The sequence below is a fragment of the Rosa rugosa genome, chromosome 6, assembly GCF_958449725.1.
Source record: "Rosa rugosa chromosome 6, drRosRugo1.1, whole genome shotgun sequence".
Lineage (NCBI taxonomy): Eukaryota > Viridiplantae > Streptophyta > Magnoliopsida > Rosales > Rosaceae > Rosa > Rosa rugosa.
In genome coordinates this window covers 36322599-36346278 of record NC_084825.1, presented here as the reverse complement: position 1 = coordinate 36346278, position 23680 = coordinate 36322599, and the positions used below count along the sequence as shown (strand labels likewise).

Here is a 23680-nt window from a genome sequence, read left to right as displayed (position 1 = left end):
CAACTCATATACAACAATTAGTCTATTGTAAGTTGAACCTGCTTTTACTTTCCTCTTTCAATGAAATTTCATTTGTAAAAAAAAAAACCGCTTTTCTTTGAATCACAATCCTTAAAAAAAAAAAAAAAACTTGGAGTGCCACTTTTTGTGTTCTTGAAGAATTATAACAAGCGTAACTTGGCGGTTATTATGGGATTTTTTTTTTAGGAGTATGGAATTAACTCTGGCCAATGCATTAACAAAGCAAAGTCAAATGTCTTTTTAAGTAAGCATATATCCCAGAGGCAACAATCTATTGTCTCATTTTTGGGTATTCCCCCACTCCTTTTACATACTTGGGGGTCCCTATATTTTGTGGTAAGCTTCGCGCCTGTCATTTTGAGTCTATTGTTGATAAGATCTGTCTTTGATTTTCAAGTTGGATGGGTTCCCTTCTTTCAATGGCTGGTAGGCTTCAGTTGATCAAATCAGTTATCTATAGCATGTTGGTATATAGTTTCCAAGTATATGAATGGCCAATTGCTTTATTCAAGAGGTTGGAGGTTTGGTGTAGGAATTTTTTATGGTCCGGCTCAATTGATAGTCGTGGAGTTCCATTGATAGCTTGGAGAAATTGTTGCTCCCCAATGAATGAGGGTGGTCTGGGACTTAAGCAATTGGTGGTTTTGAATCGCTCTCTGCTTCTTAAAAAGGCATGGGAAATTTGTTCTTCGACTATTGAAGGTTGTAAACCTGATTTTCCTACGTCGTTCTTTTGCTATCTCTTCTATTTGGCCTGGAGTCAAAGAACTTTTGGCCTCAAATCATGGAAAATGGCAGGTGGTTAATTGGTAATGGCACAACAATTTCTTTTTGGAAGGATAATTTTATTGGTCGTCCATTGATTGATTTTTTGGGGGTGAGTGTGGATCATTTGGAGGGTGACCTTGCAGATTTCATTCTTGATGGTACATGAAATTTTCATCAGCTACTTCTTCTTCACTTTCCTGGTCTCTGTGCTTTTATTCAAGAGCATGTTCCTCTGCCTATTAATTCATATGAAGAAGATAAGCTAATTTGGACGCAATCTCCTACTGGGTAGCTAACGGCTCGTGATGCTTATAGTTTCTTGTGTCACAAATTTCTTACGGTAAGTTGGGGAAAATTAATATGGTCTAAATTTATTCATCCCCGCATGTCACTCTTGGCTTGGAAAGTTTTATAAGGACGTGTTCTTTCAGAGGATTTTCTTCAAAGACGTGGGGTTTCTCTTGCATCAAGATGTGTCCTTTGTCAACATCACGGTGAATCCGTTGATCATATTTTTTTGCCTGGTTCCTTTGCGATAACAATTTGGCGGCGTATGGTAGAGTTGTTTGATATGGGTGGGCTTCATGGTTCTCTTATGGACATATTGCATCATGGGTTGGCTGGTCGTAGTCCCCAACTACGTGAATTTTGGCTTGCATCATTTGTGGTGGTGCTGTGGTGTATTTGGCACTTTAGAAACAAGGTAAAATATGATGGAATTAATGTCGAGCTAGCCAAGGCATATCAATTGATTAATGAACAGATCTTATTATTTGAACCCAAAATGAGCATATTGGCCTGACAAGGCGTAACTGGAGCCAAACACTTATCTTCCAGTAAGCTTGGTTCAAGTTCTATGTTTAATAATGCGCAAGAGCTAATTGTTTTGAAAAGGTTTGGGGTTACATGTAGGCCACGTAGAGCTCCTTCTATCATTGTGGTTAATTGGATCCCTCCCATAATGGGTTGGGTGAAAATTAATATAGATGGCTCTTGGAGGAGTGACTCAGGTCAGGTTGGCTATGGTGGTGTGTTTCGGGATTTCAAGGGTACATTTCTTGGTGGCTTTTCTTCTAATCTTGACATTCCAAGTTCAGTGGCAGTGAGATAATGGCAGTTATTAAAGCAATTGAGCTAGCTTGGATTCGAGATTGGAAACATGTGTGGTTGGACGTTGACTCAACTCTAGTTCTTCATTTTCTTAAATCACCCGATTTGGTGCCTTGGCAAATTCGAGTGGAATAGGGTAATTGCTTACACCGCATCTCTCAAATGCAATTCCGATGCTCTCATATATTTTGTGAAGGAAACCAAGTTACGAATGCTCTTGCAAACTTTGGTCTCACTTCAGATACTATGGTTTGGTGGGACTCGCCCCCGGATTTTGTTGCTTCTCTTTGCAATAGAGATTTTATAGGGCCTTCCTAATTTTCGCTTTCGGTAGTTTTTTGCTTGGTTGTTTGGTCAGATGTCTTTTAACTTTCTTACTTGAGGGGTTAGGTTCACGTTCCCCTCCCCCCCCCCCCAAAAAAAAAAATCTAGTTAGACATTTTTTCTTTCTTCTTTTTTAAATAAAGGGTGGTTCTATTCAGACCTCCTAATTTACTCTTTGGACCTCCAGTCTTATTTTATTTCATCACACTTCCTATTTTACAAACGTCAAAAGAAAGCTGCCCCAATTGGTTGCCACTGCACTGCTACCTGAGATTCATGATCCAAAAAGAGATAAGGATGAAGGAATGAAGGTGAGGTTATTGGAGAATTAGTTTGCAGAGAAAGAGAGAGGGGTTTAGTATTCTCATGAATCAAAGCCTCAAAGGTCAAATCAGACTCAAAGTAAACCAAAGATCATATCTAAAACGATACTTTTATGAATTACAATAATCAAGATCAAGAGAACCAAATAAAACATTTACAATAATCAAAATATACAAGGTCATCTTCTTTGGGATCTATTATGGATAGTCTCATATATATTTTATCTTCTCCATGTCGCTCTCCTACTGCAGACTTCGTTCATACATAAGTTTCGCTTTATCAGAGATGTGTTCATTACTTTTGTTCATAACTACTTTTAAGTTTTAATTCAAAAAATTTATTTGATGAGTGTTCTATTGCCTTCCATTCGAGAGAGAAACCACGTTCAAAGTTCTATGAGAGAGAAGCCTTTTTTTTGTCCCGATAAAACACAGACATTTGCTGCAATAATCATTTTTTCCCTTCATTTTTGCTTGAGGGGTAGAACAGGGATTAAATTTGTATAAAAATTGAAGGAGTTCCGTATATCAAATTTGGAGGTCAGACTAGAATAAATTTGGGGGATCAATTTGTCCTCTCTCATTCAAAATAATGGACAGTATTATTTGATTATGAAGACATGAAGATGACACTTGCCAATAGGAGACAAGTTTTGCCAATGCATTTTAAATAAAGTAATGGAAATCCGAAATCCAACTTTCCAATTTAGTCACCTTTTGAATGATGAAACTATTGAACTGTAAGCAAATGCACTATAATGTCCTCACTTTGTGGGCTCCTGATGCTTAGGCCACGAATCTTACCAAATTATTGATGGATGGAATCATCAAACTAAATCTTGAACCTTCTGCCTGCTGCAGATTGGTATGTTCATGTTAGTTGAAGATTTGGAGATTCTTTTGTATGATGAAAGCTTTTACATACATGCCAAGGGATAAAAGGAGGGGTGAGTTCAGGCCAAATCAGCTTGGTTTTGGCCCAAATCCGAGAACTTGATCGAACTTGGTTCAGTTTGACTTCCTTATTTTTAGGTATTAAAATCGAACCGAATCAAACCGGACTACTGTTTTCCATTGGGTTGGGTGAGCCCACCCCAAGGTAAAACTATTGGGCAAATGTTTACAAAAGAGAAGTTATTATCTGTCTGTCATAATATTTTTGTTCATCTGCTTCAGTAGCTACCTTCTTAGTTCATACCTACTTTGGACATGAGCCATATGATAGTTCATTTATATGGAGCTTATGAAAGGGATAGGACATTACCTGATAAAAATTGTTTTTTTTTTTTTAAGGGGACCTGATAAAAATTCTTACTTTCGAAAAGACTTTTTTGTTTTTGTTTTTTATAACAGGAATTTTATGCTATGAAAGTGATTCATCATGGCCTCGTTTTCAACTATCTATGATTTTATGTGAATAAATGCATGTACAACAACTGAGATATATCATACTGGAGTTTGAAGGAGTGAGATATGAAATTTGAGAAAGTTTTGGGTCATTTTACTGTGAAAACTTTCAAGCTTCTAGTGTTGGGATTATTACCTGATATTAACTTGTCTTGAACAGTTCTTAATAGATAGCCAGTGGAACTCTTTGGGTAGCAAACTAGCAACAAATAAAAACTTTTAATCTCAATATAATGAGACGATCTATAAATTACATTGGATGTTCCATTTCTCCATCAGATCAACAAAGTCACTAGTGAAGATTCTTATCTAGTGAAAAAGGTTAAACAGTAGAAAAGGAATGCATGCTAAGAAGCAGATCAAAGTGCTCCTGTTACTACTACATATTTAACTTCAAGAAGCTAGATTATTCGAAGGCTAAAGCCCTACAAGTACAATCTTATTTGTTCTTTTCTGGCGTCTCAACACTTACCAGCAATTTTCCAAAGTGCTTGTTTTATCATCCCCACTGGTGCAATTGCTGATCCTCGAAACTGAGACCGATTCATAATGAAAACAGTTAGGGTAACATCAAGAGTAGAGTTTCAATATGAAAACAAGTTCATCTTGATACATAACAGGGCATATTAGAGCACTGGATAAGTAGCAGAAGCAATTACAATGCATACTAGTAACCTCTGAAAGATCGGCCAGAAGACTTGGGACTACTAACCTTTGATTTAAGGCTCAATGTGAGAACATCATTGAGGGTGGATGATTGCACTGAGTGGGCATCTAAGTACAGACTGTTAACAGCATCCATTATATCAAGCAAGATGTATTCCCTATAAGGGCATCTCATCTCGATCAGAACCTCCTGCTCTTTTACACTGACTTTCACATCTAGTGGTAAGCTTTCTTTGGAGACAAGCCTATTAAGTTCTGGGTCACTTTCATCAATGTCACAGGCCTTCCGCTTGTTTATCCAAGGCTTTTTAGCATTGCCAGTCTTTGTTTTGTCATAGTTATCTGATGCCTTCTCTGCCCTTTCTAGGAATTTCCTTCTAGCTATTGCTTCCACAGTGTCCATGCAAGATTCTATCTCTTCAGCTCTTGCCTCAAGCTCTTTCAAATACTTAATTGTGTCATCGAGGATTGATGCCCTGTCAATCTGCAAAAGTATGTAAAATTTAACTCCAGAAAATAATTTTGTGAAAAATTAAATTGAGTCAAGAATGCATGCTTTAGCAGTTTTCTGTACTATTGGATGCAAAAAACAATACTTGCAGGACTATTAAAAATAATAGAGAGCAAACTGCACATGAAAGTCTTTCAATGTGAAAAGCATATGAAATTACCTCAGTCATAGAAGGAACCATTGACCTCAGGACCAACAACTTTTCATTCTCTCTCATTTTCTCGTGCATATCATCACTTTCTGATTTGGAGTTTGTAGTAGTTTCTTTTTGGGGACTAGGAGAGCCGCCACTCATCATCAATGGAACTGTAAACAAAATCTTCTTTAACAGTTTCTGCTGAGCTTTTGGGCTACATTTATAAACAACTCCTTTCTTCCATTGCACAAAACTAGATTTTCCACCTCCACTGCAAAAATATGGGTTTTCAATTATCCGCATTGAGTTCCCCAGAATAGCAGAAAGAGTTCTTTTGTAGTGTAAATGATCATCAGCTGGTCCAAGATCCAAGGAGCTGAATTTTGTGTCATTGAAGTTCTGAAGTTTTTTTAAATGACTATGATTCTTATTCTCAGGTCTAGTAGAAGAATGAGCCTTTCCTTGATTAACAAAAGCTTCAGATATACAGTCACTAGAATTCATGGAGTCTTGAAATCCATTGCTGAAATCATCATCCATGAAATGCCAACTCTGAACTTGAGAAGCCCCACCATTGACAGCTTCAAGCATAAAGGAGTCTTCTGTCTGATGATTGTGCTCACATCCCCTGGAACATTCATCAGCAGAGCCCATGCTGAACTCTTCATCATGTCCGTGTAATCCATTCATTCCACTCTGATCAAATTTGAGTTCTTGTGAAGGGGAATATAGGTTCTCCAAACCCAATGTATCAACTATTTCATGGCCTACAATGTTGGCAAGTATTTGGTCCGAGTCTTCATCTGCTTTGTGAGGTGCAGAGGAAGCTTTCTCGGAGCAATCTGGCTTTGAGAAATCTAGTAAGGAAGCCTTGATGTGTTGAAGGAGACTAGGGTCCTCTGCTACCTTTAGATATCACAGAAAGAGAAGAATTACTTAATAAAGAGAAATAATAAATGCTAAAACTGTTACTGGAAACTAAAATAAGGGATCTAAACCAAAAAATGAAATTACCAGCTCCGTCACACCTAGCTCAACAACACCTCCAAGATAGGGAAAGCAGACCACAGTCTACAAAGCAAAAAACATTGAAAATGATCAGCATATATGGTTTTTTTTGGCTTTGGCAGGATTTTATATCAAGCACTCATTTTCTATGAGGGATCTGTTTACCTGAATAGACGCACTCTGAGAGCAACCATTGATGTTCATTCATAGAGAAACAGATGACAAAGAAACACTAGCAGTCAGTATACATCGATGCTCTTAATATAGAAAAATTTAAACCAGCTGAACTAGCATTGATTTTTAGCAAATAACAACCAAAAAATTTGAAACTTCAGACAATCACAGACAAGAAAAACTGACCTTTGCTAACAAAGAACGAGAAAATACTTTGCTATCCGCATATTGAGCATTGCATAACCAAATGCTTTTCCCGTTTGCTAATGCTCTTCCTGGCAAACTATAGAACAAAAGAGGAGAAGTAAATCACAAAACCAAAATATGATCCTATAAACCGATGAACTCCAAAAGATACACACAGAAATAGACACTCAGTGAGATTAGTGTAGTACCCTTCGCCAATATTGAACACGAATGACATGCAAAGCAAGTAATACCACTCCGCATCTGTGAGATCCTCTGGAGACAATGCAGCAGAAGGCACTTTTGCTTGTTGGTCCGTTGACTCGCCTTCTAAGAGAGCCTTATACAACTCTCTAAGTTGCTCATTCCTCTGCAAACCTATTTTATCAGCTTTAGGTTCTATTCCTTCGACCGTCTTCCTAGTTTTGATGTCTCCATTGTAGTACCCTTCACCCCATTCCAGCACCCTAACAAAATAGCGATCATAATGTCAAGGATGAACAAAAATTACTTCCCTAAGCAACAATAGTACACCTAGCTAACAAAGAATGCCACTAGGGACTCAGATTTGGCATGTGTAGAAATTGCTGAATTCCTAGCATAGTACTTTCCATTTAATAGAGGAAATTTTCACTTCCCAAGTTTCCAATAATCACTTCCCAGTTTTCCTTCCCAATTTGATTCACTTTGCAAAGGGTACATTAGTTTCAAAGGGATTTATGGTCATCCATTCTTAAACTGCAGAACTACTCCAACATTTCACCATTTACAACAAGTCAACAACAAAAAACTAGTGCATCCCTCCTAACCCAGGTCTCACTTCAAGAGGAAAGTTGGTACTTTGGTCTTAAAACAGAGATGTCAGAAAACCAGAAACAAATTGTTCACCAAGACATAGAAACTGAAAATGGAAAATAGATGCTTGAAAAAATTAAGATGTTGGTACCCTTGTTGTGTTGTTGACAATGACCAGAAAATTGCATAGCTCCACTTAACACTCCTGACAGCAACAGCAAACTGTTTCCTTAGATTCTCAGGCACCCTCTCATGGATTTGAGTCCCATTAGCCATTTCTCACTAAAACTACAACTCAAACTTACAAAACTGAGAAACCCACCAAGCTCATCAGCCAAGAATATCCAAGTTGGATTCTTTCCAGTTTCAGGCAGATGGGTTTTGGTCTCAGAAGATCAATGTCTAATTATTTCTGACAATAAACAACACAGCTCAATACCAGCTTTGTGTGTTTCAGTGTAAGTGCTATAGGCTATAGCTGCTCAGAAAGAGAAGCGAACGACCAAAAGACTAAAGCTTTGGACTTTTAATCTGCGTTTTTATACTTTAACCAAGGCAACCATGATGGCTTTTTATTGAAGTGGTAAATGGCCAGCAGCCAGCTGATAATAGAATTGAAAAGGACACTACAAAATTTAAAATTACAGAAAATGAATCTTGGTCTTGTTCTTTCTCAAATAAATAAGTAGTATAAACACGTGGTTATTCTCTGATTCTCTCCTATTCCAATGAGCAATGGGAGTTATTTACTCGACTACAAACCAAATAATGGACTTTATTTCCTGTTCTTCCTTGGTGATTGTGCTTCTTCTTTCTGCAAGTCAGCCTATTGGTTATCACTGTTCGACAGCCCATATTTAATACTTCACGGGATAAAGCATAGAGGAAAAAATCTATTATCATTGAATTGTAAAAAAAACAGGATATTCAAAAGAAATATACATTTGCTATCTTTAGCATTTTTAAATCTGCCGGTGACATGTTGCAGTAAAGAATGTGGTATTTTTGTTGTTGATTATATCAGCAGTCTGTGAAAATGGATGATTACTATTGTTAGAGTTTAGGCCCCGTTGGTGGTATGTCTGGTATCTATGCCGGCTCTTAAAGTTAAGTTTTTTGTTTAAGGGGAATGATTCAGTACCGACATAAATGGATGGTTAGATTATGTTAACATTTTTCCACACATGCTCTACATGTGTAAGTTATTATTATTTTTTTTTTTTCAGAAAATAAAAAAGAAAAGAGTTAGTTATTGCATAGAAAAGAAAATGGGAGAGAGAAAAGTGGGTTGTGAATACTTTTTTTTTAATTTTTTTAATAAAAATACATTTTGTAAATGTCTTAATTATCCTTGTGATTTAATTAATTCTCAAAGTTTATTAATCTTCTAGGGTCAAAACTGTCAAAATTTTAGATTTTGGCTAACAAAGTCTCTTCTCTTAATAATAGTATAGATACACTCTTAGGTTATTAATAAAAATATTAATTATAAATATCAAGAGTTGAAATCATCTTATAAGTGTTGGGTCATTTACACCGTCGGTGCATATAATAATTTCCATTTATTTAATTGTTTCAGATATCTTACCCACATTATGCATTTCTCATACAAGTATAATGTAGGTAAGATTAGGCCTGTAAATGGATCGGGTTCGGATCGGATCGACCTAAATCCAAATCCATTTACTAAAAAAAAAATTCGATCCAAACCCGCTCCGTTAACCCGGCGGATCATTGATACCTCGATCCAAATCCGTACCCGTCGGATTAACGGATACCCGATCCGCTAATCCGATCCGTTTATAATTTTAAATATTTTTAAATTTTAAATAGTAATATTAAATTTATATCATAATATCTCATAAGATATTAATAAAATATTAAAATAACATGATCTACATGAAGAGTATCACATAAAATAAAATTACTTATTTTTGACAATAATTACAAAGACTGCCTCTTAGATTTCTGCAAAAAAGTAATATTAGAAATCTTTAATATTTTATATTTTATATTTTATATTTTTAAAAAATAATAATATATTAATAAAAAATAATATTTATTTATTACTAAAACGGGTCGGATCATTAACGGATCGGATCGACCTAAATCCAAATCCGATCCGTTTATTAAACGGGTTAACGGATTCGGATCATTAACGGATCAACGGATCAAAATGTTCGATCCAAACCCGTTTAATAGCTACGGATCTGGAGCGGGTCCGGATCAAAACCCGGTCCATTTACAGGTCTAGGTAAGATATGTGAAATAATTGTGATAACTATCTAGTATAGTAGTATCTTAACACTATTAAAAATAATAATAATAATAATAAATGCGAAAAGGTGGAGGAAACCAAAAGTAGTTAAAGTCGAGTAACTCCTTTTCGGACCATATTCATGAATGATCATGATGTTAAGATCTGACCTTGACTCTTGACTGTAGAGGACTGAAGACTAGTACACTTCCACGTGATCCAAATTATTACTCCGGATTCTTTATGCCAGTCGAATTAATACCCTGTTTAATTGTTCTTTTTTTTTAATTGTTCTCGACGTGCGGGTTTACCGTCCTATGATAGAGTGGGAGTGGGTCGTCGTTGCCGGCAGTCGGAGTACTAAATTTTCCGATCACCCGGTCAAACGTCACAACTACAAGTTTCATTAAAGAGCTTTTATATATTTGAATAAGTAGTTATTGTGTGATCCGAAATTATAGAAATTCTTCCATACATCAATGGTGTAAGTAATTTAATACTTATTATGTGTTCTCATTTCTTGATATTTATAGATAACTTTTTGAGTTTTTGTCCATTTACCATAATTCTAGGGATTTTTTTCACACTTACCCTATTAAGTTTTTTAAATTTTCTCTTACCTAATACATAATGATGTTTTTTTTTTTTTTTTTTTAGACTATTTTACTCTCACCCCTTTGTTACATAGAGAGAGACATAGAATGGAAGAGAGAGAAACCATAGGAGACTTCGCCGGAGTTCGGTCAACGGTGTCACGCCCCGAATTTTGAATAACTAATTCAAATCCGAAACATGAATAATAACAATTACAAAATAACGTTTTGAAATTTTTTTTTTTCAGAACAAACACACACTCGCCACTCGAATATAAATCTCGAAAACCTCGAATTTGTTATTACAACTCACCCTTACAAAGTAAAATTGTAAAGCTCTACATGAGCATAACGAACCTCACAATATAATGCTGTAACTCAAATAACACTGCTCTAAGCAGCCCGATCGCCGTCCTGGTTCTCCTGACCTGCAGGATTATCCGCCACACCGTTTGAATAGTGTACCGGAATTGCAACAACACAAAACCCGGTAAGCTTTTGACAGCCCGTATGAGTAAAAAGAAATGAACGGTTGATTTATTATAACACAATACTTTTAACTCAAGTAACAATCAACAATCTCAACATCTGCAAGGAAACATCAAACAACACACGGAAATCCACAACGAATACATTTCCACAATCCTCTAACCACAATATCACCACTTTGGTCCTACAATCACTCAACCCCCTATATCACCACTTTGGTCCATCCCAACATCACGTTAGAGCTCTAACTACATCGTTACCTGTCACCTCGGCCAAGGTTTGAGTAAACGATATACATCTCGGTTATTATTTAACCGGCGATCTTCGGACTGTTCCCCTGTCCTCAAAGCACTATATCTCGGTTATTATTTAACCGGCAGTCTTCGGACTTTTCCCCTATCCTCAGAGCACTATATCTCGGTTATTATTTAACCGGCGGTCTTCGGACTTTTCCCCTGTCCTCAGAGCACTATATCTCGGTTATTATTTAACCAGCAGTCTTCGGACTTTTCCCTTGTCCTCAGAGCACTACATTCTCCACCTCTATACATCCCACAATGTCAACCATGAATATCAACATGAACTCATCAATCATCATCATCACATATAAATATGGTAAGTCACATCTCTATCCATAATAATTAAATCATCACAATTCCACACTCTTCAATGTCACACTATTCCACGTATAATCACGTAAATATATATATATACGTAATCACCCACTCAGGAATGACCACTAATACCAACTATAGTTCACACAAGAAAATCGTGAAATTCATTTTGTATAATTAAAATCATTTTACTTACCTATGGACCGTAGTTGATCAAGTCCATATGATTTAAAACAAATATTTATTCCATAAATATTTTCACGCAATTACAACAAAAATAAAGTAATTAACAGTACTCGGCTCGTAATATGAACCACGTGAGTTTTACTCACCTCTAATCCAGCTGCGTCTTCTTAACAGCTCAAACAACGATTTCACGAATCGTCCGCCAAATCAATTTGTCGATCACCTAATCCAACAAGATCTTAACTTAGCCAACAACTCACAAACAAACTTATACAACGATCCAGCGGTCGGATCGAAATTAAATGATGATCCAACGGTCGGATCCTCACGGATCGCCTTTAGGATCATCCTCCAAAAACCATCACGAAGATCCGACGGTCTGATGTTCCTGTATCGTCCTTACTAACATCTCCGCTAATTTATACTAAAATCCAACGGTCGGATTCTCACAAATCGCCTTCCGAATCATCTTTTTACAATTTATACGAAGATCCAACGGTCGGATCTTCGCCCATGACCACACAAAGTCACTGGAACAGTCATACAATCAATATATCTAAACTACAAGCCCATCGGATGGTCCGATCTTCACAGATCATGAATCGAACGATCGAAATTGATCGAAACGTAAAAATTCATAACTTAATCATACGATATCCAAAAATTGCATATAATATATCGACAAGATCGTATTGAAATATAGAATCTAAAAATGTACAGAAACCATATTTTGACCCCCGGAGGTGGCCGGAAAGGGCCGCTGGAGTTAGTGGCAGAGCCGCCGCCGACCACCACCAATGGTGTCGGGGACGGGCTCCTCTTCTTCGTCTCATCAAGCTTAATAATTTTCCTAACTATTATGTAAGCTGAAAATGACAGGAAGGGGTCGAAATTACCTAGAACCAGTCGAGGTGACCGGAAATTTTCCTGAACCGGCTAGAGTTTACAGAAACCGGCGAGCTCGAGTTCGTCGTAAAAACTTCAACCACTCGCTTCGATCCCTTCTGGAGACTACTTCAGAAACTCAAGGCGAGTTCACCAAGCCAATAATCACAAGAAATGGTCGTCTGTAACTCGAGATATCCAGATTTGAAGGGTTGTTTTTCGATCTAATCGGGTTGAGCTCTGACGAACGTGAAATCGATATACCCAGGTCCGGTACGTCTTAGTGCTCGTTCAGAAAGTTGATGCGAGTCTAATGAGTCAAGAATCAAGAGAATTGGTGGCCTGTAGCGTGAGATATCGAGCTTGGAACCAAAACGCGCTCAAACCGGGCGGAGCTTCCCGCTGCCGCTGGTGGCCGTGTCGCGGCGCAAGGCTGCCTCTGGCAGCTGCGAAAGGCCGAGACGAAGCTAATGGAGGTGGTCCGACTCCGTTTGGTGGCCGATGGAGGGAGAGAGAGACCGGAGAGCCTTTGCTCTGTTTTCGGTTTCAGTCGCGCAAGGGAGAGAGAGAAAAGTTTTGTCTGCTAACTTGTTTGAATGGTTCTTCCACTTATGCATAATCATGTAAGATAAAAAGCACAGGTCTTTCTAATTATGTGGTTGATCCACTACCCCTTAAAATACGGAATACACCCAACTTGATCAAAGGTGTCTGCCACCAAATTTGCTTTGATAAAAAAAAACTATGTTATTACAAACGACCCCCGGATTCCAGTCACCGACCGCCACCACCGGACTTCTCTAAAAACCTCACCGGATGTCCCCAAAGAGGTCGTCGAAGATCTCATAGGTCGCCAAAAATGTTTATTACCCTCCAATAGACCTCTATTGCCCCCCAATAGAACTTTCAGTCGCCGGAATGAGAACTAATCTCCCTAAATTTAGACAGATAAAACTTTGATTAAAGAAAAAAAACGAGAATATTACATCAATCCAAAACTTCTATTACCCCCTAATAGACCTTTACCAGACTTTTATTGCCCCAATAGAACTTTTTTTTTTCATTTTTTTTTCCTTCCTGGCCTTCTGTCCCCATTTTACCAAAAAAACAAACAAACAAATGAAAGAGAAAATTTGATTTGGGCACCCAGAGCTGCCACAATCTGGGTCGAGCACCGGAGGAGCTGAACACCTTTGCGAATCCCTAGGTCATTCACCGAAAGCAGGTTGGGCTGATGCAGCGAGAAAATCATGAACATGTGGAAAAACCAAGAGCCAATGCCACTGACCATGGTCAGCATTGTGAACGACAACTTGTCGTCCATATTTACAATAGCAGCATCAGAGAGAATTTCATTCTGGTACTTCCTAGCCAAGTCATGGAGGTAGTTGGCTTTCCGGCCGGAGATTTTGATTTGCCAGAGCTGAATAGCGCTCTGGGCGAGCACACTCTGGGGATTGACGCAGGCCTCGCCGCCACAGAGCTGGATGAAGCGCGTGTAGATCAACGTGCCGGCCTTGTAGGCGAGTTGCTGGTAGAGAATGCTATGGGTTAGGGCAAGGAGCGGAGTGTGGAAGTAGTCCAATTGCGGTGGCTCGAGGCCGGCCTGAGGTGGGGAGAGAGAGAGAGAGAGATTTAGATAGGAGGAGAGAGAGAGATCGACGACATATGGGGTAGTTTATTAATTTGGCTGAGGATAAAATTGTCTTTCTACGTTAAATTGGGTAACAGGGAATAAAAATCTGTTGCTGAAGTAAGTGGGATAATTTTGGTGCTTTGGGTCAAGGACCCAAAAAAAAAAAAAACAAACAAACTAAAGAGAGAAATTGATTTGGGCACCCAGAGAAAAGGTCTGGGCACCCAATCATCTTTCTCCTCTGCCACAACATGGGTCGAGCACCGGAGGAGCTGAACACCTTTGCGAATCCCTAGGTCATTCACCAGAAGCACGTCGGGTCGGTGCAGTGAGAAAATCATGAACATGTGGACATACCAAGAGCCAATGCCACTGACCATGGTCAGCATTGTGAACAACGACTTGTCATCCATATTTACAATGGCAACATCAGAGAGAATTCCACTCCGGTACTTCCTGGCCAAGTGATGGAGATTGCTGGCTTTCAGACAGGAGATTCTGATTTGCCGGAGCTGAATAGCTCTCTGGGCGAGCACGCCCTCTGAATTGACGCAAGCCTCGCCACCGTAGAGCTGGATGAAGAGCGTGTAGATCGACGTGCCTGCCTTGTAGGCAAGTTGCTGGTAGAGAATGCTACAGGTTAGGGCAAGGAACGGAGTGTGGAAGTTGTCGAATTGCGGTGGCACGACGCCGGCCAGAGGTGGGGAGGGAGGGAGAGAGAGAGAGAGAGAGTTTCAGATCGGAGGAGAGAGAGATCGATGGCACACGGGGTAGTTTATTAATTTGGCCGAGGGAAAAAATTTCTTTATACGTTAAATTGGGTAACAGAGAATAAAAATCTGTTGATGGGGTAAGTGAGATAATTTTGGCCAATTTTGGTGCTTTTGGTCAATGACCCTAACTCTTTTTTTTTAATAACAAAAAAAAGTACTAATTGTTATCCAGCCATCCATTCGTGTTGGTGCAAGTGCACGTCAGTACTCTGAATCCTGATTATTTACACGTGGATGCTAATTATTATGATATTTACACGTGGATGTAGGGCTAAAAAAAAATAATCACATAGATCAATTAAATTGTCATGAATTACGGACATCTCTCAATTTTGGACCAATAGGTCCATTCCGTTACTCTCCATCCAAAATCTCCATTAAGCAGCTGATGTGGCAATCTCTTCCCCCACCCCCCCCCCCCCTAAAATGTCTATTATACCCTCAGTTCCTCTTTTTATTTTTTCCTTAATTTATTTTTTATTTTTTATTTTTCGTTTTTGTTTTTCCTTTTTCTGTTTATCTCTTCTTCTTCCTCACTTCCTCCTCGGAGACTCCTCAACGTTGTGCCCTCACTTCCTCACTCTCTTCTTAAACCCCTCTCCTTTATTTCTCTTCCTTGCTCAGATTTCAATCTCTATCTCCCTATTGCGGTGAAGGCATACTCCTCTTGTCAAACTCCGACAAGGGTTTTGGACAGAAACCAACCATTATTATCTTCATTTATTTCATATTACAATAAATAAATAAATAGAAGCTGGTGATTACTCTTTTCTGACTTTGCAGCTACCCCTTCCTTTTCAAACTAAACCACCTTGACCTTTCTCTCTTGATAAGCGTGTGAAATTATCCAAATTCAAACAATCTTATCCCAAATTCCACATTACCCTTTTGAAAATTGAAACCACACCCAACAATTCTCCAAAACCAACAAAACCATCAAAATCCAAGCACAATCCGACGCCACAAAATCCCAGTTGTAATGGAAGTGAAGCTTCGAACGGCTCGGACTTTGGTCTCGAAGTTCAGCTCCGTTTCCGAATAGACCCGATCCGAAGCCCTCAAGGAGCTCCGCCTCATCACCAAGCACGAAGCCGACAGCCGCCCCCTCGTCGCCGACGCCGACGCCATTCCCTACTTGGCCGAGAGTCTCTTCGGCTCCTCCCCTGCTTTCTAAGACGATGACGCCGCCACTCCCCTCAACATCTCCATCTCCTGCCGCCACAACCTCATTTCCACGCGCGGCCTCCTCAACGCGATCTCCCACGCGCTCTGCCACCACGGCTCACCTACCTCCTCCGTCACCGCCGTTCAGTCCTCCGCTGCCACTCCATTGTGGGCGGAGACATTGTGGGACTCCTCGGAAGGTCTGGGAAAGGCGACGGAGGGACAAGATTTGATATTGTTTTTGGGAAGCAGGGTTTTGGGTGGCGGAGCAGTGGCGTTGGTGATGGCGGTGGGGATTGGGGCATGGATTCGGAGGCGGTAGTAGAGGAGGGTTAGTAGGAAATTTTTGGGTTTGGTTCAAGAACATGAATTTTTCTATTTCAGTTTTTTTTTTCTTTTTTATTTGGATCTGGTTGAAGAACATGAAAAATTTCTGGGTTTTTTCATGATCAAAACCTAGAAGATTGAAAGATTGGCGGTATTTGGACACAGGTGGGAAGAAGTTGAAACAAATCCACACCTCCTAACCCCAACGATGGCTGGCTTTGATTGGAATCAAAATCTAAAAGGAAAAGGTTAAGGAGAACAGACTCACACAGAGGGTTAGGCTGGGTTTTGATTCTGAGTATGAAAATAAAAAAGAGAGAGATTAAAAAATAATAAAATAATAATAAATAAATTAAGGAAAAAAAAAAAGAATTGAGGGTATAATAGACATTTTAGCAGAGAAGAAATTGCCACGTCAGCTACTTAACGGAGATTTTGAATCGAGAGTAACGGAATTGACCTATTGGTCTAAAATTGAGAGATGAATGAGTAAACGTGTGAAATTAAAAAGCGAGGGACTAAATTGTTTTTTCCGTGAAAGTTCAGAGAATAAACAGTATTTAATCCTATTTTAATTATCCACAATTGTCTATCCAAGATTTTTTCATGGTGACTAATTGTTGGGAGAAAGAGCCGATGTATTCTTAACCTAGCTCATTTATATTTTTTTGTAAATCTCTTCACTGAAAGACAATCCGACACTCGCTCTTTAGTGATACAACATCCATCGTAACATGTGGTCCTATGTTGCTTTTTAAATTCCAACATATACGGTTCTATTATTGAACATTTGAAAGAGATGCCAAGAAAGTAGGTGAAATTTCAAAAGAAATATAATAGAGCACAGAAATTTTTAAGAAGAAAGTACGTAGATAATATATGGGAGGTAGGGACTTATGTAGGGTAAATTTATAATTTACTTCTCTATTAATTAGGTAATAAAAACAATAAAAGAGACTTTAATCTTCACATACCACTCTAAGTTAACGACTCAAGCTATAATGGTTATAACTTTGTGAAGCTTAACATGTTTAGGGTTTAAAGTTTGACAAATTTAGCTAAACACCATATATCGTGGAAGGCTAGCTTGAACTTTCATTTTGCTTCTCAGTCTGTCATCGGTATATCAAACTCATCACATCCTCAAGAAAACGAGACTACAAATTAACAAAATTTTAGTAGTATATTTATAATAAATGAGGTTGTGAACTTGTGATTGTTAAATAGTGACAAGTGTGACTCATGACTTATTACCGCACTAATATTATATAATATTAGCTACTTATTAGTTGTTGGGTTTTAAATAAAAAAGCCTCAAAATAAGACACTCACTTATAAACAATATTTTATTTTGTCGTTTCATCATGGGTTCTTAGCCCTGCAATAGTGATTAGATTTAGATGTGAGGTTGAGATATTTACGTATACTGTAATGTCCACTAGTTCATTGTTTATATATATGATATGCATGAGAGATTATTATTCATAATGTCCAGTGTCCACTAGTTCATAGATTCACGTTAATTTCCTTGTCCTCTTATATATTCAAATTCAGGCCTTTGTTTTTCTGAGATCAATTCACGAAGGTCGTAGTAGGTAAGAAATAAATTTCATCAGCTACTAATTGAGCTACACCAGGATTCTGGAAATATGAAGTACTGAGTTTTCCTTCAATGTTATCACGAAGATGGGGTCACTGAAAAGAAAACATATCACAATAATGAGCAATAAATTGAATTTTATTGTATTGTCACGACTGGATTGATAGATCGTGACCGGCCAGCACACTTTTTAGGTTCTCCCAATTGAATGATGATCATCAGTTAGACTCACGGAAAGTGATTCACTGTGGTACTGTTATAGAAAGTTTGATTCTTGTATATATGGATGATACAAGCTATACTTTTGTACGTATATATCGAGCTAGCTAGGGTGGATCCTGGTTAGAACAGTAAGTTTAAAGGACTAACGCTCATCAGCCTCATCTGATGACTGACATGGCGTGTACGTACAAAGAAAGCTCGATCATCTCCGTAGAGGAATTATTTTTCTACTCCATGCATCTTTTGTACCAATATGTAAACTCTAGACCGATCCATATATAGTACAAGTGCATAGAATCCAGCAAATCTTTGCCATTGTAGTGGTTAGAAGCATTTTACTCGAATCTCATGCACTACTAGCATACGCCTTATAGAACACTGTCATTTTTCTATATCTTTTACTCTTGAGAATACAAATAACTGTATTTAAAAGTCATTAGATACAGTGCAGCCACGGATTGAAAAAGCATATTCTCTATAGCAGGCTCTACTAATCAAAAGCCACGCTTTTAGCTTTGGTGTGTCAGTTTTTTATTTTATTTTAAATATTGTATTAATTTTTCTCTCTCTCCTCATTTTTTTTTAATTTCAATTTCTTCATGGGGTCCACCTTAATTATCATTTTTTATCTTTTTTCTTTTCTTTTCATTATATCTGCTTCATTTTACAATACTAATTGTATTTCTTTTTTGTCTAAATAATTTTAATTTTAATTTTTGTTCGATCAAGCCGCCGACATCGGGAGCTCCGCCGTCTCTCTCTCTTCCTCCTGCTCTTTCTCCCTCCTCCCCCTTCTTAACTTCCTCCGCCACACAAAACTCCTCCGCTGAACGTACCCATATCTCTCCGTTGTTGAATTCACCCAACCGTATCTCTCTCCCAGATTGAGCCTCTAAATTCTCTATGTCCACTGTTCAAAAAAAAAAAAAACCTATGATCCTCTCTCTCTCTTCTTCTTTCATGTCAAAATCTGAAAACTTTGAAGTTTTTAACTGCTCTGGACTTTTGAAGCTTCTCAAACTGCCGCAGTCGCCCACCAATTGCAAGATTGATCCACCCTACAATCACATCACACCTTATCAAAATCATTGTAATCTCTTAGGGAAACTTCATTAGGGGACAGAGGCTTACATATTACATACCTCGTGGATTGATCGACGATTTGATGTTCGCTGGGCAGATCTTTGGTAAGAATGAAACCAGATGCAGCAAAGAAAATGTTATTGAGGCCTAGAACAACTGAACAACCTAATTGGAATTTGCCCTGAAGAATTAAACCCACCATTTAAATTATTACGGATAAGTGGATAAACATCAGCTTTTAATTAAGGTTTTCGTATAATAGTAATTATATACAAAAGTTACTTCTAGAAATACGATTAATTTGAATGTTAAATGAAATTTTATTATTTTATGCTATTATGAAATGATATATTAATTATTTAATATTGAAAGATATTATATTTCCATACCGATTAAAGTATTAAATAGCAAAAGTCACAGTTTTCGGTGTATAGTTTAGACACGTAAAACAGTGTTCAAAATAAAAAGACAGGGATAATATATTAATTTAATTTTTTATTTTCTAATAAATACGAACTTCCATATCATAAAGTCTCATAATATTATTTTTCAATTTTTCTCTCTCTGTTGATACGGCTGCAAGAAAAATATAATTAATTTGTAATTTTAAATAAATTAATAAATAGTTAGATAATTTTACTTCACACCCTTAAATGTATCTATATAATATATTTATCTGAATATTTAATATAATACATTAATTTAGTATTTTACTTAGCAATGAATACGGATTTTTGTCTTTAATAGATATATTAGATTATTTTGTTGATTATATTTTTTATTTTGTCACAGTTATCAGTATCCATTAAACAAATAACACTAAAAATATAAAAGGGTGCCATTTGCTCTACTCACAAAGGCGTAGCTACACACGGGCTCCGCTGGGCTACAGCTAGCCCACCCCAAATTTGAAAAAAACATTAATTTATAGCTTAATTTTAGTTTAAAAAATTAAATATTAAAAAGTAGCCCACTTCAAATTTCTAAAGTTAGCCCATATGTTAATTTTTTTGGGTCATATCTATGTTATTTCTTTGCTTGAAGTGTTTGGTTGTGTTTTATTTTCTATTCTGCTTCAAGAGACATATTCGCATAAAAAGCTTGCTTTTTTTAGGTAAATTAAGTCAGAATAAGAGTTGGCTGAGAATTATGATACAAATTCAATAATTAAAGATTTTTGGTTCTATTCAAGAGCACAAGATAAAATTTGAGTAGATATGTTCTTTTATCTTAGACTTTTGTTATAGAATTTCTATCCAACGTTATAATGTTGATTTTTTTGGATCAGTTAGCTATTTGATTATTTAATATGTAATTAATATATGATGTGGTTTAATTTAAGGAAAGAATAAAGGGGAAATGATCATTTACCCAATTTCTGCTTAACAATTGCCCACTTGCACAACGAAGAGTTTAAAAACCCCATTTACCCAAAACACTCTAAGAGATTATTTCCCATTTACCCAATTAATTTTTTTTATTTATTTCTGGGACTTTTTTGCCCTCTCCTTCTTTCTCACTTAGAGGGAGAAATCATCATCCACCTTGCCGGACTTCGGTGACCAGTGGCCGGCCGCCGACTCCGGTGACTAGTGGCCGGCCTCGGACTCCGGTGACCGGAATTCGGTGACCGGTGACCGGCGACCGGCGACCGGTCCCCAATAATACTCAGTAACCATATTATTGCCCCCCAATAATCATATTATTGCCTCCCAAAAATTATATTATTGCCTCTAATAATCATGTTATTGCCGTCCAGTGAATTGTATGAACTCCCAAAACCAAAATGGATACACTACAGGCACAATTGATCAATTTATAATCAAATTATTGGCTCCCAATAATCATATTAGTGCCTCCCAAAAATCATATTATTGCCCCCCAATACAAAGTCCAATGTCTCTACTGCCTCCCAATAGACCACCAAAAATGCACCATTTTGTAGGATTCACAGATAATTTGACTTTAATACACAGAAAACAACAAGTAACTTATCAAAACACCACACTATAGTGATCCCTGTCCATCGTATCAAAGTCTACTGGGGGCCAATAATGTGTCTATTGCCTCCCAATAATCATATTATTGCCATCAAGTGAAATGCATAAACTCCCAAATCCAAAATGAAACAGACACAATTGATCAATTATATAAGTTCACTTTTTTTTTCTTCCCCATTCCAGAACTCAAAGTATACCAAAAAAAAAAAAAAAAAGTTGCTCTGGGCACCCAGAAAATGCTCTGGGCACCCTATCGGATTGACCGAGATGAAGTCACCGGCGATTGCTCTGGCCCAAAACCACAAAGCCGCTTCACCGGACGAAGACACCAGCGCCGAGATCCGTGATCATCATGAACCTCGACAACCGACCTTCGCTTCACGATCTGCAGAAGCTAAGAGGAAGGTCGCCGCCGATTTGCCCGACCTGTTCACCTTCCCTCCTCCTCCGGAGTCGCCGGAAGCCTTCCTCGCCCTTCCCCTCCCTGCTGACCTGGCATATCGCCCTCCGGGTCGACCCCGCCGTTGTCCTTTCCTTGGATATCGTCGAGGAGGACGTCATGCGCTCCAGGCGATCCATCTACTGTGACCAGTGCCGAGTCGTGGGTGAGAGAGAGAGAGAGAGAGAGATCGGTGAGGAAGGGGAGGAGAGAGAAAATCAGTTTCAATTTAATAATAGGGGGCACAATTGTCAAAAGATGTTAGATTTGGGTAAATGGGTTAAAAAACTCTTAGTGGAGTAAGTGGGCAATGTTTATGCTGAAATTGGGTAAGTGGTCACGGCCCCAAGAATAAAACATGTTACTAGTAAAACTTAGGAAAAAAAAAATAATTTAAAGCATTAGTAAACTTTTATTAAAAAATTTTTTTAGTCCACCCTATTTTAAAATCCTAGCTCCGCCATTGTCTACTCAAATGATATGGTTAGAAAAGTGTATCCAAAGGGGTGGCTGCTACTAGAGATTTTTCTAGTAGTGATGTTTGGTGACTAAATTATAATAGCAATCGCAATCTATCCTTTCATATCATTTTTTTGAATAAATCCTTTCATATCATTTGTTTTAAGAAAAAGAAAATTAATAAAAAATAAAAATAAAAACTTGGTTGTTTATATTTTAGTGTTAGAAATCATTGATTTTTATGATCAATCCCCACACCTGGGGGGTTTGTGGTCCAATTTATCACTAGCAGCTGGATGCCTGGATGTTGTCAGGGTTGCAACGTTGTCAAACACCACGGTTACCAGGTCCAACCATATTTGGTAGGACAGTGATAGTAGCTTCACCAATGACCAATCAGTTATCTCTCCATCAAAAGCCCTAGTTACTAAGTGGGACGTAAACCCTAAATCACGGTGGTTTGAAATTTTAACCCTAAACAAAAAGATCTTCAAAACAGTAAAACCACGATGCCCTAATGCTATGTTTGTTTCCCAGAATCTGGGCATTGGGAAAGGAAAGTGTTTCCTTTCCTGCGTTTGGGACAGCCAAGTAAGGGAAATTGGTTCCCAAATGAAAGGAAAAAGTGGAGGAAATTGGTTCATCTCCCCTCCCCTCAAGATTCACTTTCCCAATGGAAAGGAAAATGATTCATTTACTTTCCACCAACCAAACAGGGCCTAAGAGGCTCTAGTAATCAACTTTGATGTTTGATCATATATCGAGGCATTAATTCACATGACGATAAGTATATGAATCCAAATTAGTATCATACTATAAGATTTTCCTTTCCTTCCTTTTTAGTTAATTCACACCCTTGTGAGCTAATTGTCTGGTTGTTTAATTTGAGCTTTTGACTTCATACCCAAACTATGGGAAGATGTTAAACAGAATATGCCGAAACTCAACCTGCACTCCCTGACTCCTGAGATCGATAGTAGTTTTGGATTCTTGCCTCCAGTGGCCATTTGAAGAAATAATAATATGCATGCATTGCATGGTAGCTTAGCTTTCTTGAGATACGAAGACGAAGCGTTCCCACTGTCCTCGATCTGGTTATCTGTTTTTTTCTGTGCAATTGTTCGTGTTTGTTTTGTAGTTTCTGGTTCCGAGAAGAACCATAAAGTGATAAAACTACAACAGCAAAAATCAAAACCCATCACGGGCAGCTTGTAAAAGATGTTTCTGTCCTACGTACTTTGATTACTGCAGACTGAAATAACGTACAGTAGTATATATGTCCTGAGCTTTGTATTATTGTTTGACTGGAGCATATATAGTTCTAATTATCAAGATAAATAGGAAAAATAATGGGTATTAATTGCGAAGTCTTGATAAAATAACAGTGTCATGATAAGACTCACATGCATGCATGGGTAATGGGTTAACGCCTAATAAGTAGATTCTCCTACATATATCTGATTCTTTTTTTCTTTTTTCTTTTTTATGGTCTAGGATTAGCATTAACTATGTCGATTTGGCATG

General features: G+C 37.9%; 1 protein-coding gene across 1 annotated transcript; it reads right to left on the bottom strand.

Moving 5' to 3' along the window:
* Positions 1-4153: 4153 nt before the first annotated feature.
* Positions 4154-7975, bottom strand: LOC133714983 (transcription factor EGL1). The gene is made up of 8 exons (XM_062141277.1): positions 7581-7975; positions 6844-7101; positions 6635-6731; positions 6440-6454; positions 6281-6337; positions 5291-6172; positions 4666-5103; positions 4154-4486 (listed from the first exon to the last, which is right to left on the bottom strand). The coding sequence occupies exons 1-8, from the start codon at positions 7703-7705 to the stop codon at positions 4415-4417; spliced, it is 1944 nt and encodes a 647-aa protein (XP_061997261.1). The 5' UTR covers positions 7706-7975; the 3' UTR covers positions 4154-4414.
* Between the last annotated feature and the right edge of the window lie 15705 nt (positions 7976-23680).

Excerpts from the sequence above, each read along its gene's own strand:
- LOC133714983 (XM_062141277.1), bottom strand. The coding sequence starts at position 7,705 with ATGGCTAATGGGACTCAAATCCATGAGAGGGTGCCTGAGAATCTAAGG. Across the intron at positions 5,104-5,290 it reads TGGTTCCTTCTATGACTGAG|ATTGACAGGGCATCAATCCT; the intron begins GTAATTTCATAT and ends ATACTTTTGCAG. Across the intron at positions 4,487-4,665 it reads CATTGAGCCTTAAATCAAAG|TTTCGAGGATCAGCAATTGC; the intron begins GTTAGTAGTCCC and ends AATCGGTCTCAG.